At 40.9% G+C, this 18,116-nt stretch overlaps 1 protein-coding gene across 1 annotated transcript; it reads left to right on the top strand.

Annotated features, from left to right (window-relative positions):
* The first annotated feature begins 1,949 nt into the window (after window positions 1-1,949).
* On the top strand, window positions 1,950-17,757 carry HIGD1C (HIG1 hypoxia inducible domain family member 1C). Its single transcript, XM_030322597.1, has 3 exons — window positions 1,950-2,067; window positions 7,287-7,421; window positions 17,289-17,757. Exons 1-3 carry the CDS (start codon window positions 1,974-1,976, stop codon window positions 17,351-17,353), a joined length of 294 nt encoding a protein of 97 aa, XP_030178457.1. The 5' UTR covers window positions 1,950-1,973; the 3' UTR covers window positions 17,354-17,757.
* Window positions 17,758-18,116: the final 359 nt, after the last annotated feature.

Consider the following 18,116-nt stretch of genomic DNA (forward strand, 5'->3'; position numbering starts at 1 on the left):
TTAGGGGTTTGGGCGCATCAGTATATGACTCCCTCTCAGGTGGGTCTCAGGAAGAAAGGAAGGAAGGTAGAAATTTTCGTTGAGAAAAATGATAAAGCAAACGTGGCTAAATGTTAACAAAAGGCAAGCTGGGTGTCGGACATCCAATTTTTTGTACTATTCTGGGCACTTCTCTGTAAATTCGAAATTACTTAAAAGTTTAAAGCCATAAGGAAAAAACCGTGAACGCTACCTGGTGCTCTGCGCTCATCTTTGTGGATGCAGTCAGATGGAGACGGTGAGCCAGGGCTTTTCCGAGGCCTTGAGCACCCGAAGGCTGTGGGGTCACAACACAAGCAAAAGCAGCGTCACCACCGACCCGCCCGGGGAGCCACAGAAGGCTCAGGCTCCCGGCACAGGCGCAGGACAACAGCTCCCTCAGCACCTTCCTGCGCCTATCCGGGCTCTCACATTGGCCGGGGGCTTAGTGACGTCAAGTGCTTTACAGCCTGGTGCTCAAGCTGCTCGAGGCTCTGCGGGAGCCTCAGGTGTGAGGGCCTCGCCTCCAGGTGACCCCAGGTGCAGGCTCGTGGCATCTCAGCCAGGGATCTGGGCCGCAGTGGGCGCCCCTTTAGCAAGTGCATATTCTTTTTTCTTTTTAATGTTTGTTTAATTGATTAATTTTTGAGAGACCGAGTGTGAGTGGGGGAAGGGTAGAGAGAGAGGGAGACAGAATCTGAAGCCGACTGCAGGCTCTGAACTGATGGGGGGTGGGGGGCCTGAACCCAGGAACCAGGAGATCATGACCCGAGCTGCAGTGGGAGGCTTAACCGACTGAGCCATCCAGGCGCCCCCAGAGTCGTTAAAGACAAGACTCTCAGCCTCAGATGGCTAACATCCACCCCCACCCAAGCCCAATGTTGTAACCACGGGCCCACTTTCCTCTTGATTTGGGGTCCTGGTATCAGGTAGTGGGGACTCACAGCCATAGAGAGAAGTTGGGAGCTCCCTGTGAAGGCAGAATTCAGTAAAAGCATCTTCTTCAAAATCCTTAATGTTTCCTTAGTGCTGTCTTCAAAACCCCCAATGTTTGTGGTCCAGGTGGTGTTAGTAAATTTCCAGCGGGGGAGGTGGAAACCTCGACAATACCAGCTGGCCACTCCCCCCCTGGGGCGGGGGCGGGGGCGAGCAGGTTGTTTCTGGGCTTTCTCATGATCAATTCGTAGGAAATTGCACATAAATGTGTCCCAGCCTTTCAAAGCCTGTTCTGATCCACAGCTTCCTGCTCAAGGAGCACTGGGACAGGCAGCAGGTGGTGGGGTACGCCAAAGGTATGGTGCTTCTGCCGCTTACCGGGTTCCATTTTCCGATGAAAACCGATTTATAGGATGAAGCCATGGTATTTGAATTTTGAGGTAAAAAGAGTGGGTGGTGCAGATAACAGACTGAGGTGCTGCTAAGCCATGTTGATGACTGTGAGTTTCCTCATTCCTGTATAGACAAGGAGGATTATTTCCACTGTCTCAATCATTTTATAATGCTCTGCACATTCTGAAGAACTGGAGTGATCATTCTGCCATCAGCTGTGAATCGGGAAGTAATTCTGCGTATGTGGCACTGCCATCATTCTTTAAAATGTTTTGTAAAAGCATTGTCTTCCTGTTTGTGGAAGAAGTTTTGAGATTCCCCATGTTCTCAAATGCTGAGCAGTGAAAGGAGACTGAATAACCCAGTTATGATCTGTGTCTTCATTCTGTATTCACGGAATCTGATTATCATCACTTCTCTTTTTCTTTTACCCCCTACCCCCAAACAAGATGAAAGGATTCCATAATGAAAAGGGTGAAGGAAACAAGACTGTTTATTTCAACGGAGCAAGCAGGCAGATCAAGCAAACTGAAAACACATAATCGACAATGTATTGGGAGAGGGTAAATGGATTTTTAATGATTCACAGCAACCACATTTATCCCCTACTGTTACTAGAGAGAAAAATGTCTTCAGATAACCAGTGGTCAGCAGATGGGGAGGAAAGCCCACTCTCACGACTGATTAGGAAATCTAGAGACTCCCCCTTTGTCCCCGTAGGTAAGTACAAGCCTTGACTGGACACTGGAGAACTGTCTGTAATAATAATAATGCCTTACCCAGTATCTTTGAGAATGGAGATGTTTTACATCATTGAACTTTTAAGATAACTGAAGCTAAGCCTCTCTAAGCAGAAGTTAAACTTTCAGAACAGTTTCTAGTAGATGGCAAATCCCCAGTAAATGTTAGCTATTTTTATTACGAAGCTTCAAATCTTACTTAACTCCTCTTCATTCGAGGTCTATCTCGAATTCCTAGTTCCCAGCCACTCTAACTGGAGTTGAATGAACTTTAACACTTCTATGATGACTACATCATTAGCAGCACCAGTTTATTACATTGAAAGTCTAAGAGTGACTACTGAGATGTGTAGGTCTCTTTCTGTGCTAAGTCCAACCTTTAAACTCTTGTGTCTGATGTTTATAGATTTTTCTGTCTCTTCCATTAATGTTGAGTGCAATCAAAAACTTCTGCTTCTAGTATTCTGTGGCACCAGAAGCTAGCTACCCAAGTTTAAAAGAACTGTGAGTCAATTCAGAGTAAAGAAGCTCTGAATGAAAAAGCCTAGGCCTACCTACTTGTCTGTACACTTGAGAGCGTGAACTTTGTGATGTTCACGTTCAATGGCCCTTTTTGCTGGTTTCCTGAAGTGTTCCAGATGTTGAGGTTGATGGTTAAATAAACTCTAGATTAAAGAAGTGGTATTATAATTAGACCTGGAGGCTTAGCCTGTTTGTCTTTTCCCGACACAGACTTAATATGCCTACATTTAGAACAAATACTATATGTAAGTGGACTTAGACACACACACACACACACACACACACACACACACACAATCTACACACCAATATTATGTTTTAAAATCTAAGTTTTCTCTTTCTTCTTTTGGATGCTTTAGCTGATGCAAGCATTATTGTATACTGCAGCCATGCCTCTTGCCTGGTGTTCATTTGGTCTGGAAGCTATTAAAATAACTTATTTAAATGAGACTTACATTATGTAAGTTACACTGACATAGGTGATTAATTCCCTAAAACTTTCTGAATAGGTAGATCATTGGGTTTCTATTACCACTGCAAATCTAGCAACCCCGTGTCATTATTCACATATTAAAAAGAATCAAAATTTTACTTTATACTAATATGCTGTTTATACATTTAATTTCATTTGATTAAAACTTGATAATAGCACCTACAAGAAATGGAAGCAAATAATGTTATAGTGATTCATCTTCCTTAGCATTTTTAACTGGAAAAACAATTCAAGAACTTGTTGCCACTTGAACAGATCACTATCATGAATAGAGAGATTAATCACTGTGCCCACTGCAAATTAAATAATTTTTCCAGAGACATTTAGGGTGATTAAAGTAGTAAGATAAAAGTGTTTCCAGCTAAATTCAATTACATATAAACTACACAGAGACACTACATGGAAAACAGCAAAGGTTCTGACTTTAATCTCCAAAAGAAACAAAACCAATTTAACTAAGAACAGAGCCTTGATTTGATAAGGGAAGAGAATCAAGTTTTTGCTAGAAAAATAAATGACAAAATCTGAATATATATTATTGAATAGTTTGTTTAGCTATTGTTATTTTAATAATATCTACTATATATTTCCTGCTGCAGGGAGTGAGCTGTGCCGAAAACTCACAAAACATTTTTATTTATCTTCAACAACTTCCATCATTAAATATATCTATAAAGAGATATATTTACATTCCACCAATAAATATTTTTATTGTCTTCAACAACTTCCATCATTAAATATAAGTAGATATATTTCCATTCCATCAATAAATACAATCTATATTGCTTAAAATTATTTTATGATCATTGTTAAGGTCTCTGCACACATTATACATATTGAAACTCCTTGCTATGCTTATCATTTTTTTCGTAGCTATGGCAGTTCTTCCTCTGTTTGGGACATTTGGGTTGTTCAGGTTTTCTTCATACATAGCGTAGCCATAAAGATCTTTGTGTCAACTTCTTGACATTTCTTTTGCTTATTTCCTTGGAGTATGAATTTTTAGGGCAGGAAGTACATCCGATTTAACACCCCTTATTATATATTTCCAGAAATCTTTATAGAGTTGGCTACACTCACAGAGCTTTCAGCATTGTACCTGTTTCTCAACATGCCTGCCACTATTCTATTATTACTTGTTTTTTGCTGTTTTTGTCATTTTAATTTTGATTTCATTTGCTAATCGGCCTACAAAATATACGTGTCAATGCAATTACTCTCTTACTTCCACTTATTAAATGGATTCTGAAAGAATAAATATATCCTCACCCACCTATAGAGGCATACATGTGCCAACATAACTAATCAAAATTTGCTATCCTACATAAATATCAACTGAATTTCCATGTATTAACAACATACAGAAACTGAAATTAAAAACATAACCTCATTTCCAGTCACTCCAAAGGCAATGAAATGCTTAGATATATGCTTAACAAAACATACATGCAATCTGTATGCTGAAAATTATAAAATGTTAATGAAAGAATTAAAAAAGGACCTAAATAAATGTAAAGACCACAGGTAGTATTGTGTTCAGGGACTGGAAGACTCTCCCCAAATTGATCTACAGGTTTGTGTACTTCCCATCAAAATCCCAGTAAGTTTTTTTGTAGATAAGACATGCTTACTCCAAAATTTACATGTAAAGGGGTGCCTGGGTGACTTAGTCAGTTGGGCTCTGATTCTTGATTTTGGCTCAGGTCATGATCTCTGGGTTTGTGAGTTTGAACCTCACGTCGTTGGGATTCTCTCTCTCTCAAAAATAAATACACTTAAAAAAAAAATTTTTTTTAGGGACACCTGGGTGGCTCAGTAGGTTAAGTGTCCAACTTTGGCTCAGGTCATGAGCTCATGGTTCATGAGTTTGAGTCCCGTGTGTCAGGCTCTGTGCTGACAGCTCAGAGCCTGGAGCCTGCTTTGGGTTCTGTGTCTCCCTCTCTCTTTGCCCCTCCCCTGCTCACACTCTGTCTCTGTCTCTCTCTCAAAAATAAACATTAAAAATTCGTTTTTAAAAATTGTTTTAAAAATAGTTTTAAAAAGTCAATAAAAAATAAAATTTACAAGTAAAGGCAGAAGTCCTAAAGTGGCTAAAACATTAAAAAACAAGGATAAAGTGGGAGAAATCACTCTACCTGATATGGAGGCTTACTATATGGCTACAGTAATCAAGACAGTGTGGTGTTGATGGAGGGACAGATACACAGACCAACAACATAGGAGAGAAAACCCAAAAAATAGACCCATGTTTTCATTATGCAAAAGTTTTCTTTATTCTTATGTCAAAATGGCATTTTGCCCTTATCATTTTCTCTTAAGTCTATTTTACCCTCTTTTAGATGTTACAAATATGCTGTTCCTCTTTGTTTTTATTGGTGTTTTTGTTTTGCTTTTACATTTAATTCTAACTCCTGCAGAATTTTTTTTGGAGGGTCTGCTGTGAGATACAAATCCAAATTAGTTCTTTATACCAACAAATTGTACTGATGGAATTTATTAAATAATTACTCCTTTATCTGTTATTTGGTTATTTTGATTTGTCATGAATTCTCAGTGTTCTCACAGTGTTTTAAATCTGTTTCTAGGGGCGCCTGGGTGGCGCAGTCGGTTAAGCGTCCGACTTCAGCCAGGTCACGATCTCGCGGTCCGGGAGTTCGAGCCCCGCGTGGGGCTCTGGGCTGATGGCTCAGAGCCTGGAGCCTGCTTCGGATTCTGTGTCTCCCTCTCTCTCTGCCCCTCCCCCGTTCATGCTCTGTCTCTCTCTGTCTCAAAAAAATAAAAATAAACGTTGAAAAAAAAAATCTGTTTCTAGAACATTTCCTATTCAGTTGATTGGTTTTCTGTCTTAGAGCCAATTACATAGGATCTTGGTTGTCACAGCAGCACATTCACCCCTTGACACTGGTAGGGAATACAAAAATATTTGCCCTTCTGGAGTCTCCTAGAGTCATAGTTCTTTTTGGAGTCACACACTTCCTGTGCAAATATTCATACCTTTCCATGTCTCATTACAATTCAAATATCTCATTTTTAAATTTTTTTTAACGTTTATTTATTTTTGAGACAGAGAGAGACAGAGCATGAACGGGGGAGGGGCAGAGAGAGAGGGAGACACAGAATCCGAAGCAGGCTCCAGGCTCTGAGCCATCAGCCCAGAGCCCGACGCGGGGCTCGAACTCACGGACTGCGAGATCGTGACCTGAGCTGAAGTCGGACGCTTAACCGACTGAGCCACCCAGGCGCCCCTCAAATATCTTTTTTTTTTTTTTAATTTTTTTTTTTTTTTTTAAATTTTTTTTTTCAACGTTTATTTATTTTTGGGACAGAGAGAGACAGAGCATGAACGGGGGAGGGGCAGAGAGAGAGGGAGACACAGAATCAGAAACAGGCTCCAGATTCTGAGCCATCAGCCCAGAGCCTGACGCGGGGCTCGAACTCACGCACCGCGAGATCGTGACCTGGCTGAAGTCGGACGCTTAACCGACTGCGCCACCCAGGCGCCCCTTAATTTTTTTTTTCAACGTTTATTTATTTTTGGGACAGAGAGAGACAGAGCATGAACGGGGGAGGGGCAGAGAGAGAGGGAGACACAGATTGGGAAACAGGCTCCAGGCTCTGAGCCATCAGCCCAGAGCCCGACGCGGGGCTCGAACTCACGGACCGTGAGATCGTGACCTGGCTGAAGTCGGACGCTTAACTGACTGTGCCACCCAGGCGCCCCTCAAATATCTCATTTTTACAGAAGGTCAAAAATGTTCTCATTTTACTAGATTTACTCCTTACTTGATAACAAGTAGACAGGAGTAAAGGCAAACATTCGAAAGCTATTGATGCTGGGATGTTTGTTGTTGGTTCACTCACTGGCCAAAGTGACTTGCCCCAAATAAAAGTCTCTCAGCATGCACAATCTGAAATCATGCCTCAGGAAAAAGAGAAATTACTACACTCTATGATTCGGGGTTTTCTGGGAAGAGTCAAAAACTGCAAATATTGAATCCATAAATGTTAAGGGTCTCTTTAAAAAATCTGTGGATCAAATCCAGCATGGTTCTTTTTAAAGTATTCTCTGGTATCTTGCCTGCTTATCTTCCAAGTACTGATCCTTTGGACAGTCTTATTCAGCTCTCTAAATGTTGGGGATTCTAGCCTACTATTTACATAACCTCTACTTTTTTCTTTCACAGGAATAGCAGGCTTTATGACTGTGGTGTCCTATGGTCTTTACACGTTAAAGTACAGAAGGGATCAGAAAATGTCCATTCATCTTATTCACATGAGAGTTGCTGCCCAAGGATGTGTTGTAGGAGCTGTGACTCTAGGTAACCTGCTTAATTTGTATCTTGTGCTGTCTCTGTGAGTATTTTTATTTATTTTATTCAATCATATTGGAAAATGAAAATTGGGTTAAGATGATATAATGGAGGAGGAATGGTAAGAAAGACCATGAATTTCACTTTGTTGAAGTTGCTTCCCCATAATAGGCTTAATTTCTTGGTATTTTAAGCACTGAAAGAAAAACAACCAGTAGACAAAAAGTACAAACGTCCAGTTATAAAATAAATAAGTGCTGGGGATGTCATGTACATAGTGGTGACTATAGTTCATAATATAGTTCATATAGTTTTGCATATTTGAAAGTTGCTGAGAGTAGAGAGTAGATCTTCAAAGTTCTCATCACAAGAAAAAAAATCTGTAAGTATTCATGGTTACAGACATTAACTAGGCTTACTGTGGTGATCATTACAACATATAGAAATAACAAATCATTGTTGTACACCTGAAACTAATATAATGTTATAGGTCGATTATAACCCAGTTTAAAACCTGGGTAGCTCCGTCACTTGACAGTCTGACCCTTAATTTCGGCTCAGGTCATGATCTCACGTTTTGCGAGATCGAGCCCTACATTGGGCTCTGTACTGATGGCGTGGCACCTGCTTGGGGTTCTCTCTCTCCCTCTGCCCCTCCCCACTCTCTCCCCCTCTCTCTCTCAAGATAAATAAATAAACATTTTAAAAAGGTAGAGAACTAGGTTTCGGGTTCTGTTATCTTGTATTATGAAAGGAGCAGTGAAATAGTTTGTACCCTCTGTAACCCAACTAAAGCAGTGGTTCTAGATTCCAGCCTTTACTGCTCACCTAAGAGCAGCAGTCATAGCTCTTGGCCTATTTGAACAGCAGATATAATTACTGACGTAGTTTAACTGGGAAGAATACATTTTTTGGAGCCCACAATCTCCACATCTGTTCTCCTTTTAGTCCCGGTCTGAGCAATAGGCAATCCTTTTTTAATCAGTCTATAAATTAGGTTATACTTAATGTAGTGAAATCCAAAGAACAGGTGTAAAACTATCTGGTTAATTCCAGTTATATCAACAGCTAAACCAGATAGTTCTAACAAGAAATCTACTTTGGGGTCTAAATTATCTTTTTTTTTTTTTTTTTTTGGTCTACATTAATGGAAACAAGTTACAATGTTCTTAGTTCTCTTTCATGCTGTGCAGAGTAGAATCAGCCTAAGAGTAGGTCTAGGATTATGGAATGAGCAGTGTGGGGATTGTGTATAGGGAGTTATATGGTAATTATCTTACTACCATGAGCTGTGATACACAGGTGTTAACAAAATACAAGAAGCCTCACTATGAAGTTACAGTGCTCATTTTCATCACTTAGCAAACATTTATTAAGCTCTTGCTATGTGCAAAGCACTGCACTGGTCTAGAGATACAGAGATAAGACTCAGTCCCTACCCTCAAACAGTTTAGTCTCCTTAGGGAGAGACACCAACAACAGAAGACCATATAAACTCACAGATGCTATGACAGAGATAGCACAGGTTGTTGCTATGGAAGCACAAGCAGAAAGGAGGGGCATTTAACTAGGGCTGAGAGTCCAGGAGAGGCTTCCCTAAGGATTAAACCATATGAGGGGTGCCTGGGTGGCTCAGTCAGTTAAGCATCCAACTTCAGCTCAGGTTTTGATCTCGCAGTTCGTGAATTTGAGCCCTGCGTCGGGCTCTGTGCTGACAGCTCAGAGCCTAAAGCCTGCCTCAGATTCTGTATCTTTCTCTCTCTCTGCCCCTCCCCTGCTCACGCTCTGTCTCTCAAAAATAAATAAACATTAAAAAAAAATGAAAAGTAGATGTGGGGGCACATGGGTGTCTCAGTCAGTTGAGCGCCCAACTTTGGCTTAGGTCATGATCTCGCAGTTTGTGAGTTCAAGCCCCACATGGGGCTGTCAGCACAGAGCAGGATTTGGATCCTCTGTCCCCCTCTCTCTGCTCCTCCCCCACTTGCACTCTCCCAATCAATCAATCAATCAATCAATCAATATATCTTTTTTAAAAAGTAGATGTAAAGTGAGAGAAGCAAGAAAAATCTGGAAGCTACAAGGATGAGCTGAACACATAGGATAGACTGGAACCCTTGTGGGTTTCTCACCATCTCTAAGCCTCTGAATTCGATGATGGGAGTGACAGAGGGAAAAATGATGCCCTTCATTTTGGAGATAAACATGAACCGAGCCAAGGAGTCAGAAAAGGTGAAGGAGGAAATTAAGCAGATCCACAGTAGATGCATTCCTAGTTGTTGCCCCATGCCAACAAAGTGGGCCAGCAGATAAACAAACATGTGCTGCCTTCCAAGAAAAAAATGAATTTAGCTGCTGCTTCACTTCTGTCCTCTATATCTTATGCAAAGTGTTTCTTCTGCAATAACTCAGGGAATAAACGGAAAGGAATTCTGGAAATGTAGTTATAGTTTAGCTTAAGTTGACACAACACAAACTTACCACTAGGCCTTGCCAACCTGGCATCCATGTACATCTCTTTTAATACACTTAACTTTCAAATAAAGACAATGGCAAAATCAACCATCCATTGTATAACCAAAAACATGCCAATTCTGTCCCAAAAGAGGATACAAAAATCCTTTTACCCATCTTTGGGTGGTGTTGATTTGTCTTTGAATAGAGTCACATTCCTGTTTGATATCCTGTAACCTAAATCCTGAAATGTAAGATTAAGTATTATTAACACTTTTTACATTAGATGGCAGATAAATGGAAGTAGCAAATAGAAAAAAAATTAATGTATATACAAATGTATTCATATCAAAATAAGGAAGAAATATTCCCATCAGACTTTGTTTCTACAACTGGTCGGATGGTCATGGCTGGTATTATAACTATGTTCTTCCACTAGTCATTTCTTACTCACTTTGCCTTCAGCAAGCACCTTGGCTATTCGAGGTTATTTGACTAGAATGGTGACCCACACCTTCATTCCTAAATGGTCTGGGTCCTTAGCCAGTCTGCTTGTATTGGGTATAGTTTTCCACGGTCTTTAATCACAGGACATGGGAGTACTAAAAAATGCCCAGAAGATACATGCATTCCACACATACCTCCTTACCTTACCATTATATAGTAGTACCGTAATCTCCCCTTGATAGATCAGATCAATGTAATGGATTAACTTGCTGTCCTGTGCAATGGAGCGATGATCAAAGTCCTTGCAGACCAGATTATGGTATAGTCTGGAGAATTCAGGCAGCCCTGAGACTGAGTAGTGAAAGTATACTCTTGGCCCAACCGGGTGAAAGCAAAATGCTTTTGGTAGTTTTTATTAAAAGCTCTAGAGAATAAAGCAATCAGCCAGATTCATAGCTGCGAATCAAACAGCAAAGATGCTTGTATTGATAGGCTCTAGCAATGAAACCACACCTGGACAACAGCTGCAATTAGAGTGATCATCTGATTAAGTTTATAGAAATCCATTATCATTCTCCAAGAGCCATCTGTCTTCTAGCCAAAGAGGCAAATTGAATTGGTATGTGGTAGGAATCCCCACCCTAGCATCTTTAAAGTCCTTGATGATGGCACTAATCTCTACAGTCCATCTAGGAATGCAGTACTGCTTTGGTTTACTCTTTTGGTAGATACAGGCAAGTAGAACGGCTTACAGTTGGCTTTCCCCACCATAATAGCCCTTACACCCCAGGTCAGGGAACTGATGTGAGGATTCTGACAGTTGCTGAGTATGTCCCTTCCAGTTACACATTCCAGAACTGGGGAAATGACAATCCAAATGACATATGGATTTAGGAGCCCACCAGGCCAACTGCAAAATGGACCCACAGCAAAACTCCACTGACCACCTGACCTTCATAAACTCCTAGCTTGACTGGTAGACCGCCCTAATTCTCCAGGCATTAGTATCAATTCAGAGCCAGTGTTTCATAATCTCACAAATGTGATCATTTGCCATTCCTTATGCATAGGCATCTTGGTGAAGGGCCATAGATCTGTTCATAGTATTTACTTTTTGGCCGTGTTAACAGCATCTTTTCTTAAGGAGATCTGACTTCTCCTTTATTCAAGGGACTCTGGGTCTGTGAAGTGACTCAAATCTGGGAATTGGTTGGGGGCCCATGGCTGTCTACTGTGATGATTCAAGTTAAACTTTTATTCACCAAACCTAGAGCTTTTCTGCTTAAATGTTGCCCACCACTTTCAACTCTAGGGACACCATAATCAATTAGACAATGCCAAAGGTCTTTGTGGCTTAGCCTATTCTGATTACTGTTTAGTCTTTGCTGCCCATTACAGTAATCACACTTTCCTCATCTTTGTCAATTAAATGGTGCTCCTTGACCCCTGCTTCTCAGGATCCCACCGTCTCCACTGAATTCAGGAAGCTTAGCAGTTTCCACCGTCATTTCTGGCTTACAGAAGATAGTTGCCACGGAACTCTCCAAGGATGCCAGGACTCCCTTCACAAATGTGTTTTTCCCAGCCTTGGTGAAGGGAGTAGATATATTTAGGGGGTGAATGAGCAGGATAAATCTACCTTAACATTCCAATCTCCCTAAGCCTTTGGATACCTTCCCAAATGTCAGGGTTTCTTAGTCTCGGCACTACTGACATTTTGGACTAATTGCTCTTTGTTGTGGAGGGCTGTCTTGTGCATTACAGGATGTTTAGCAGCATCCCTGGCCCCTACCCTCTAGAAGCCAATAGCACCTACCCACCCCCAGAGTGACAACCAAAAACAGCTCCAGAAATTGCCAGATTTCCCTGGGGAATAAAATCGCCCCAGTAAAGAAGAATCACTGCCAGTACAGAATCACTGCTGTACGTTAGAATTATACCAAGAAAGCTCTGGCATTGCAGCTTCATTTAGTGGAGATTACCTTTCAGTCCAAGTTTCAGTCGTTCTCTGAAAGGAGTGGAAAGGGGTCTCCGTCAGATACAGGGATTTAAGGACTCCCTTTCACTGAAATCTGCCCACGTATCCCCATCCTAATTTTCAGGGTCCCACTCTTTCCAAAGCAATGCCCTAACTTTGACAAAAGAGACTCTGTGAGGGTGGGAATTTTATGATTGTAGTGATTAGCCACTCACAGGATTAGTCCCTGTGTTGTGTTTTTCAAAAATATCAGCCTCACAGCTACAGGAGTTGAGTTTCTTTCTGGGAAGTCATAAAGCTTTCAGGTCCCCTCATCGGACTTTAAACGAGGAGTTAAAAGCCCTGAGCCCATCATTTTGTTTTCCCGAGTTCTCCAGCACACTTAGAAGAAACCAACCTAATTATACTTCTCTTTTCCACTAAATGTTCTATGACAGTAAATACTTGATCACCCAAAGCCTTGTTTTCTACAGGCACCTGATTAAGGGTATCTTATCTATAGGCGACAATCTTTTTTAAAAAAAAAAATTTTTTTTAACGTTTATTTATTTTTGAGACAGAGAGAGACACAGCATGAACAGGGGAGGGTCAGAGAGAGAGGGAGACACAGAATCGGAAGCAGGCTCCAGGCTCTGAGCCATCAGCCCAGAGCCCGACGCGGGGCTCGAACTCGCGGACTGCGAGATCGTGACCTCAGCCGAAGTCGGACGCTTAACCGACTGAGCCACCCAGGCGCCCCTATAGGCGACAATCTTTAAAAAATGCTTTGCTAGCATGCCATGGACTGCTAGTATTATCTTTACTACTGGATAAAATGGCCATTAATATCTTTAAATCTCATCACACCAGAGAGCCAATTCGAGATGACCCAGAACCTATTCAGAGCACCTGCACTCATGGTAATGTTCCTCTGGAAGCTTCTGATACCAAAATCTGTATCAGTCAGGATTCAACCAGAGAAGTAAAACTACGAGTGGTGATATATACAAAGGGGGTTATTATAGAAACATGACCCTAACCAACTTTGGGAGCTGGTTAAACAGTCCATGTGAGGCTGTTGCTTATGTTTCTAACACTGGAGCCTAAATTTAGCCAGGCAGCAGTTGGGAAGGAAAAATAAACTGGAATCTGCAAGGAAGAGCTGGAACCCACAGAGAAATAGAAACCTGAGTCAGTCTCTAACTGACTCCAATTTAGATCATGGTGTGACCTGTAGGAGAAGCTGGCGCCGTCTATCATGGAGCTAATCCACTGGCCTTGTAGCCAAAGAAGCTAAAGGAGGAGCTCCAGAAGGAGCTGAACGATCTGTGGGTCTGACAGCTGCCCAGCAACGGCAAGGTGAGCCAGCAGATAAACAACACGCACAAGCTGTAACAGCGCCTAGTAACCCTGCACCGAGCCTTCCAAGTGTGAAAAGAATACAGAAGCTATACTGCTTCAATTTTACCTTCAAATCTCAAGCAAAATGTCTCTTGTGAGCCAAGCTAACTCAGAAAAAATGCAGGGATGGGAATTACAGTTTAGCTAACCTGATAGAAAACAAATCCCCAATAGATCTACATGGCTGCGAGCTGAGAAGTCAACGAGATGAAGTGAGCCAGTGAAAGATTTAAACAGGGGAGTAACGTAGTCAGAATGGCAGCTCAGAAAGATGCCTGCCTTATCGAAGCTCAAAAACAGGCAATATGAAACTGTTTGTTTAAACAGATGGTCACACTATAAAGACAAGGAAAAACCTGTTATCATAAAAGTCAGAACGGTGGTTATCTATGGAAAAGAGAGCGAGATACAGCCAGGCTTCTAGGATGCTTGCTATATTCTATTTCTTGACCCACAATTACAGGTATTCAGTCTACAACTGTTTGTTAATCTAGTCGTTTAACTTGTGTCTACTGTTTTCCATGCATATTATATTTCACCATGAAAAAAAATGTGAAAAGGAAAGAGAAAATGATTAGAGATGATTGGCAAAGGAGGGGAGAAAATAAAGACAGAGAGGCCAATGAGATGATGAACTGGGTCTGAATTAAAGCAGTAATGGTGAAAATGGGAGGAGATGGAGTCTACGAACATTGAGGACTCAGCAACTAAGTGCGTGGGAAAAGGAAGGAAGGAGGAGTCCAGGATGATTCCTAGGTTTCTGGTTTGGGCAATCCGATATAAGATGGGCCTTGCACTAATGTAAAAAATGAAGCAGAACAGGGTTGGTAGGAGAGTAAGTCCAGTAAGTACTGGACAAAATAATAGCTAATAGTTAATGAGTGTTTATGATGTGGAACCCATTCTAATTGCTTTATATATCACTACCTCACTTAACCTTTTTTTGTAGGTAAACTTTATATTATTATCATTTTCATTCCAGTATAACATACAGTGTTATGTTAGTTTCAGGTGTACAATATAGTGATTTAATCCTAATGATTAATACCTCTTTACACCACCTGGTGTACTGTAATACAATTCAATACTGACGCCAACCACTGCAGCTCACCTTAGATGCCACAGGTTTAAGGACATGGTTCCCGAAGGGACTGCTGTTACTTCAGACACCAGCCATTGGGGGTTCCCAGGCCACCTGCCCTTCTGACCAACTAGCGACAAATTCAGGGGTTCCCAAGACTCCTTCAGGTTTGATATTTCACTAGAACAACTTGTGAACTCAGGAAAGCTCTATACTTACAATTACAGTTTTATTACAAAGTATACAGATCAGAAGCAGCCCAATCGAAACACATAGGGTATAGGTCTGGGAGGGTCCCAAACTCAAAGCTTCTGTACCCTCTCCCTGTGGAATGCCACCCTTCCAGCACATCAGTGTGTTTACCAACCAAGAGACTCTATGGAGCTTCAGTACCCAGAGTTTTTATTGTGGCTTCGTTACGTAGGCACCATTGATTGAATCACTGGCCCTATGACACAACTCAGTCTCCAGTCCTGGAGGTCTAGTCACATAGTTGGTCTTTCTGGCATGACTAGCCATATCCTGAAGTTATCTAGGAGCCCACCATGGATCACACCATTAACATAAACTCCGGTATGATCCAAGAGGCTCATGAATAACAAAGATACTCCCATACCTGGTAAATTCCAAGCATTTTAGAAGCTCTATGCCAGGAACTGTGGACAAAGACCAAAGTCTTTATTAAACAATACCCTATGAGGTAGGTACTGTTATAATCCCATTTACAGATAAGGAAATTGAGGCTTAGAGAGGAAAACTTTCTTGCTCACAATCACGGGGGCTCTCTACTCCAGGGCCTGAACTCTTAATTCTATATTATACTGACTGAGGTACCTGTGGCAGATGTCTCTAAATTAGAGTACTCATACCCTAGGAGATGTAGAAGGAGATCCGTGGGTATGTAGGAAGAATATATTTCTATCTTAAAAACAAAAAGCTTTGGGGCACCTGGGTGACTCAGTGGATTGAGCGTCCGACTTCGGCTCAGGTCATGATCTCACACCTCGTGAGTTCGAGCCCCGTGTCAGGCTCTGTGCTGAGAGCTTGGAGCCTGCAGCCTGCTTCAGATTCTGTGCCTCCCTCTCTCTCTGCCCCAACCCACTTGCATTCTGTCTCTCTCTCAAAAATAAACATCAAAAAAATAAAATTAAAAATTAAAAAAATTAAAAAACCAAAAAGCTTTACTAATAGACACACTAACCAATAGTACATTTATATAAGTTTATAAATAAATGACCATTTTGAGGAGCAAGCTCAAATTACTGATTTGTGCACAATTTAAAAGTCTGGCAGCCACCTACCCATGTATGTGGAAATGCCACGTATAGTATAATGAATATAAGTCTCATGTTCAGAAGAGAGATCTAATAACTTGCTTACCAGTGAAGCAACAGGTATGAGTGAGGCGAGAAAAGAGTTGAGATTGGAACTCCAGGGAACACCAACATTTAAAAGGTAGGCATGAGGTAAGAATTATCTGTGTCTAATAAGCATAGGGAAATGAGTTCTAGAAGTCTCTCTGCATTGGAGAATGTTATTTCCCTAGATACGACAATGATTCAGGTAAGCATATTTTTGCCTTGGATCTTATGCATCTATGATAGTTACACTCCTGTTTCGTTAGAAAATTGTGCAGACAGCTGCCTCACGTGGCTACTATGTTGAGATGAGAACAACTAACTTACTGACCCCTTATTCTCTGTGCGCTCTTTGAAGATATTAACAAGAGGTGTAAGAAAGCAGAAGAAAATGGAGGATTTAGATTAGACAATCTACTAGATATCTGAAGCCTTGATAATTGATACGGGCGGGAATGGGAGCTGAGCGGACTCCTTAACTTGCTTTGGGTATGAACATTTGCTGACACCCCCACAATTCAACGAAAGCACTCTATTCCACACGGTATTTCCCCTGACTCCTTACCCTTTTCTGCATGGCCCTAGGACCTCATCCTGGTGAAAGACCCACATCTATGTCATCTGCCTAAACTTACAGCTAATTCACCCACTAGACTGTAAACCCCTAGAAGCAGTTTTGCTTCTCTTGAGATATTGAGCACAAGCAGACACTGAATAGAGGTTTGCTAAGTTGAGGTGTCTATTATTTCTATTTTATTATCTAGCCAAATCTCCCCCCTCTCTCTTTTTCACCAATATTTTAAAATTCAAATTTTAGGATGACATAGTAACATTATAAATTCAGATTTAGATTTGTACTGATCTTAATGGGCTCTAACTTTTTTGGGCTTCTTTTTCTGGAGCCACTTATATAATCTAAGCCAAGAGTTAGTGAGATGGAAGGCATTTGTTTGTTTTTAAATTAAGGGATAATGGGGCCCCTGGCTGGCTTAGTCGGTAGAGCATGTGACTCTTGATCTTGGTGTTGTGAGTTCAAGCCCATCGTTGGGTGTAGAGGTCACTTAAAAAAAAAAAAGGCACCTAAACTGAGGGACAGTTTTGGAAAAATACAAGCAGAATACAATAAATTCAGTGTTTGTTTCCCATAGATACCGTATTGATGTCTATCTTTTTGTTTCTAGGTGTTCTCTATTCTATGTATAAGGATTACATTAGACCTCGATTCTTCAATGTGTCCAAAAAATGAAGCTACATACAAGACAAGAAGGCTTCTGAAAACTATTTATTCTGAAGAATAAATTTTCAGTATGTAGTAAATTATACTGCAAAAGTATGAGACAGGATTCGCATAGCCTTGTATAGCAAGTCTCAGTTGTTTATGTTGATTTCCAAATCAAGAGTCATAGTCAACTCAAAAATATCCTTGTTGTCTTTCAGAACCTAGGACATGATTTTCTGACTTTTAAAATTTTTATTTTCTAGTTAGTGGCAAAAAATAATCTATATTACGTCAAACCAATCTGAAAATTAGGAGTTAGTTATGTAATGGCTACAGAAAAATTATCTATATCTGTATTAAATGTGACGGTCTAGCCTGGATGGCTCAGTCGGTTAAGTGTCCAACTTCAGCTCAGGTCATGATCTCGCAGTTTGTGGGTTCAAGCCCCACGTCGGGCTCTGGGCTGACAGCTCAGAGCCTGGAGCCTGTTTCGGATTCTGTGTGTGTGTGTCTCTCTCTTGCTGTCCCTCCTCTGCTCTCTCTCTCTCTCTCAAAATAAATAAATAAACCTTAAAAAAAAAATGATGCTCCATTCATTGTTTAATTCTCTCCAAATAGGGCAAGGTAATTAAAGCTTTCATAAATTCCTTTTGAGAATGGGAAACAATTACATCAGAGGAGAATGGCCATGTTGTTATTTAAATTTGGTTTACCATTGTGTGCTTCGCTCTTATCTCAAAATTTGACTATTTTGCCACAAACATAAATGTTTAATATTTAAATGTCTATG

This window comes from Lynx canadensis, chromosome B4 (assembly GCF_007474595.2).
Source record: "Lynx canadensis isolate LIC74 chromosome B4, mLynCan4.pri.v2, whole genome shotgun sequence".
Classification (NCBI taxonomy): Eukaryota; Metazoa; Chordata; class Mammalia; order Carnivora; family Felidae; genus Lynx; species Lynx canadensis.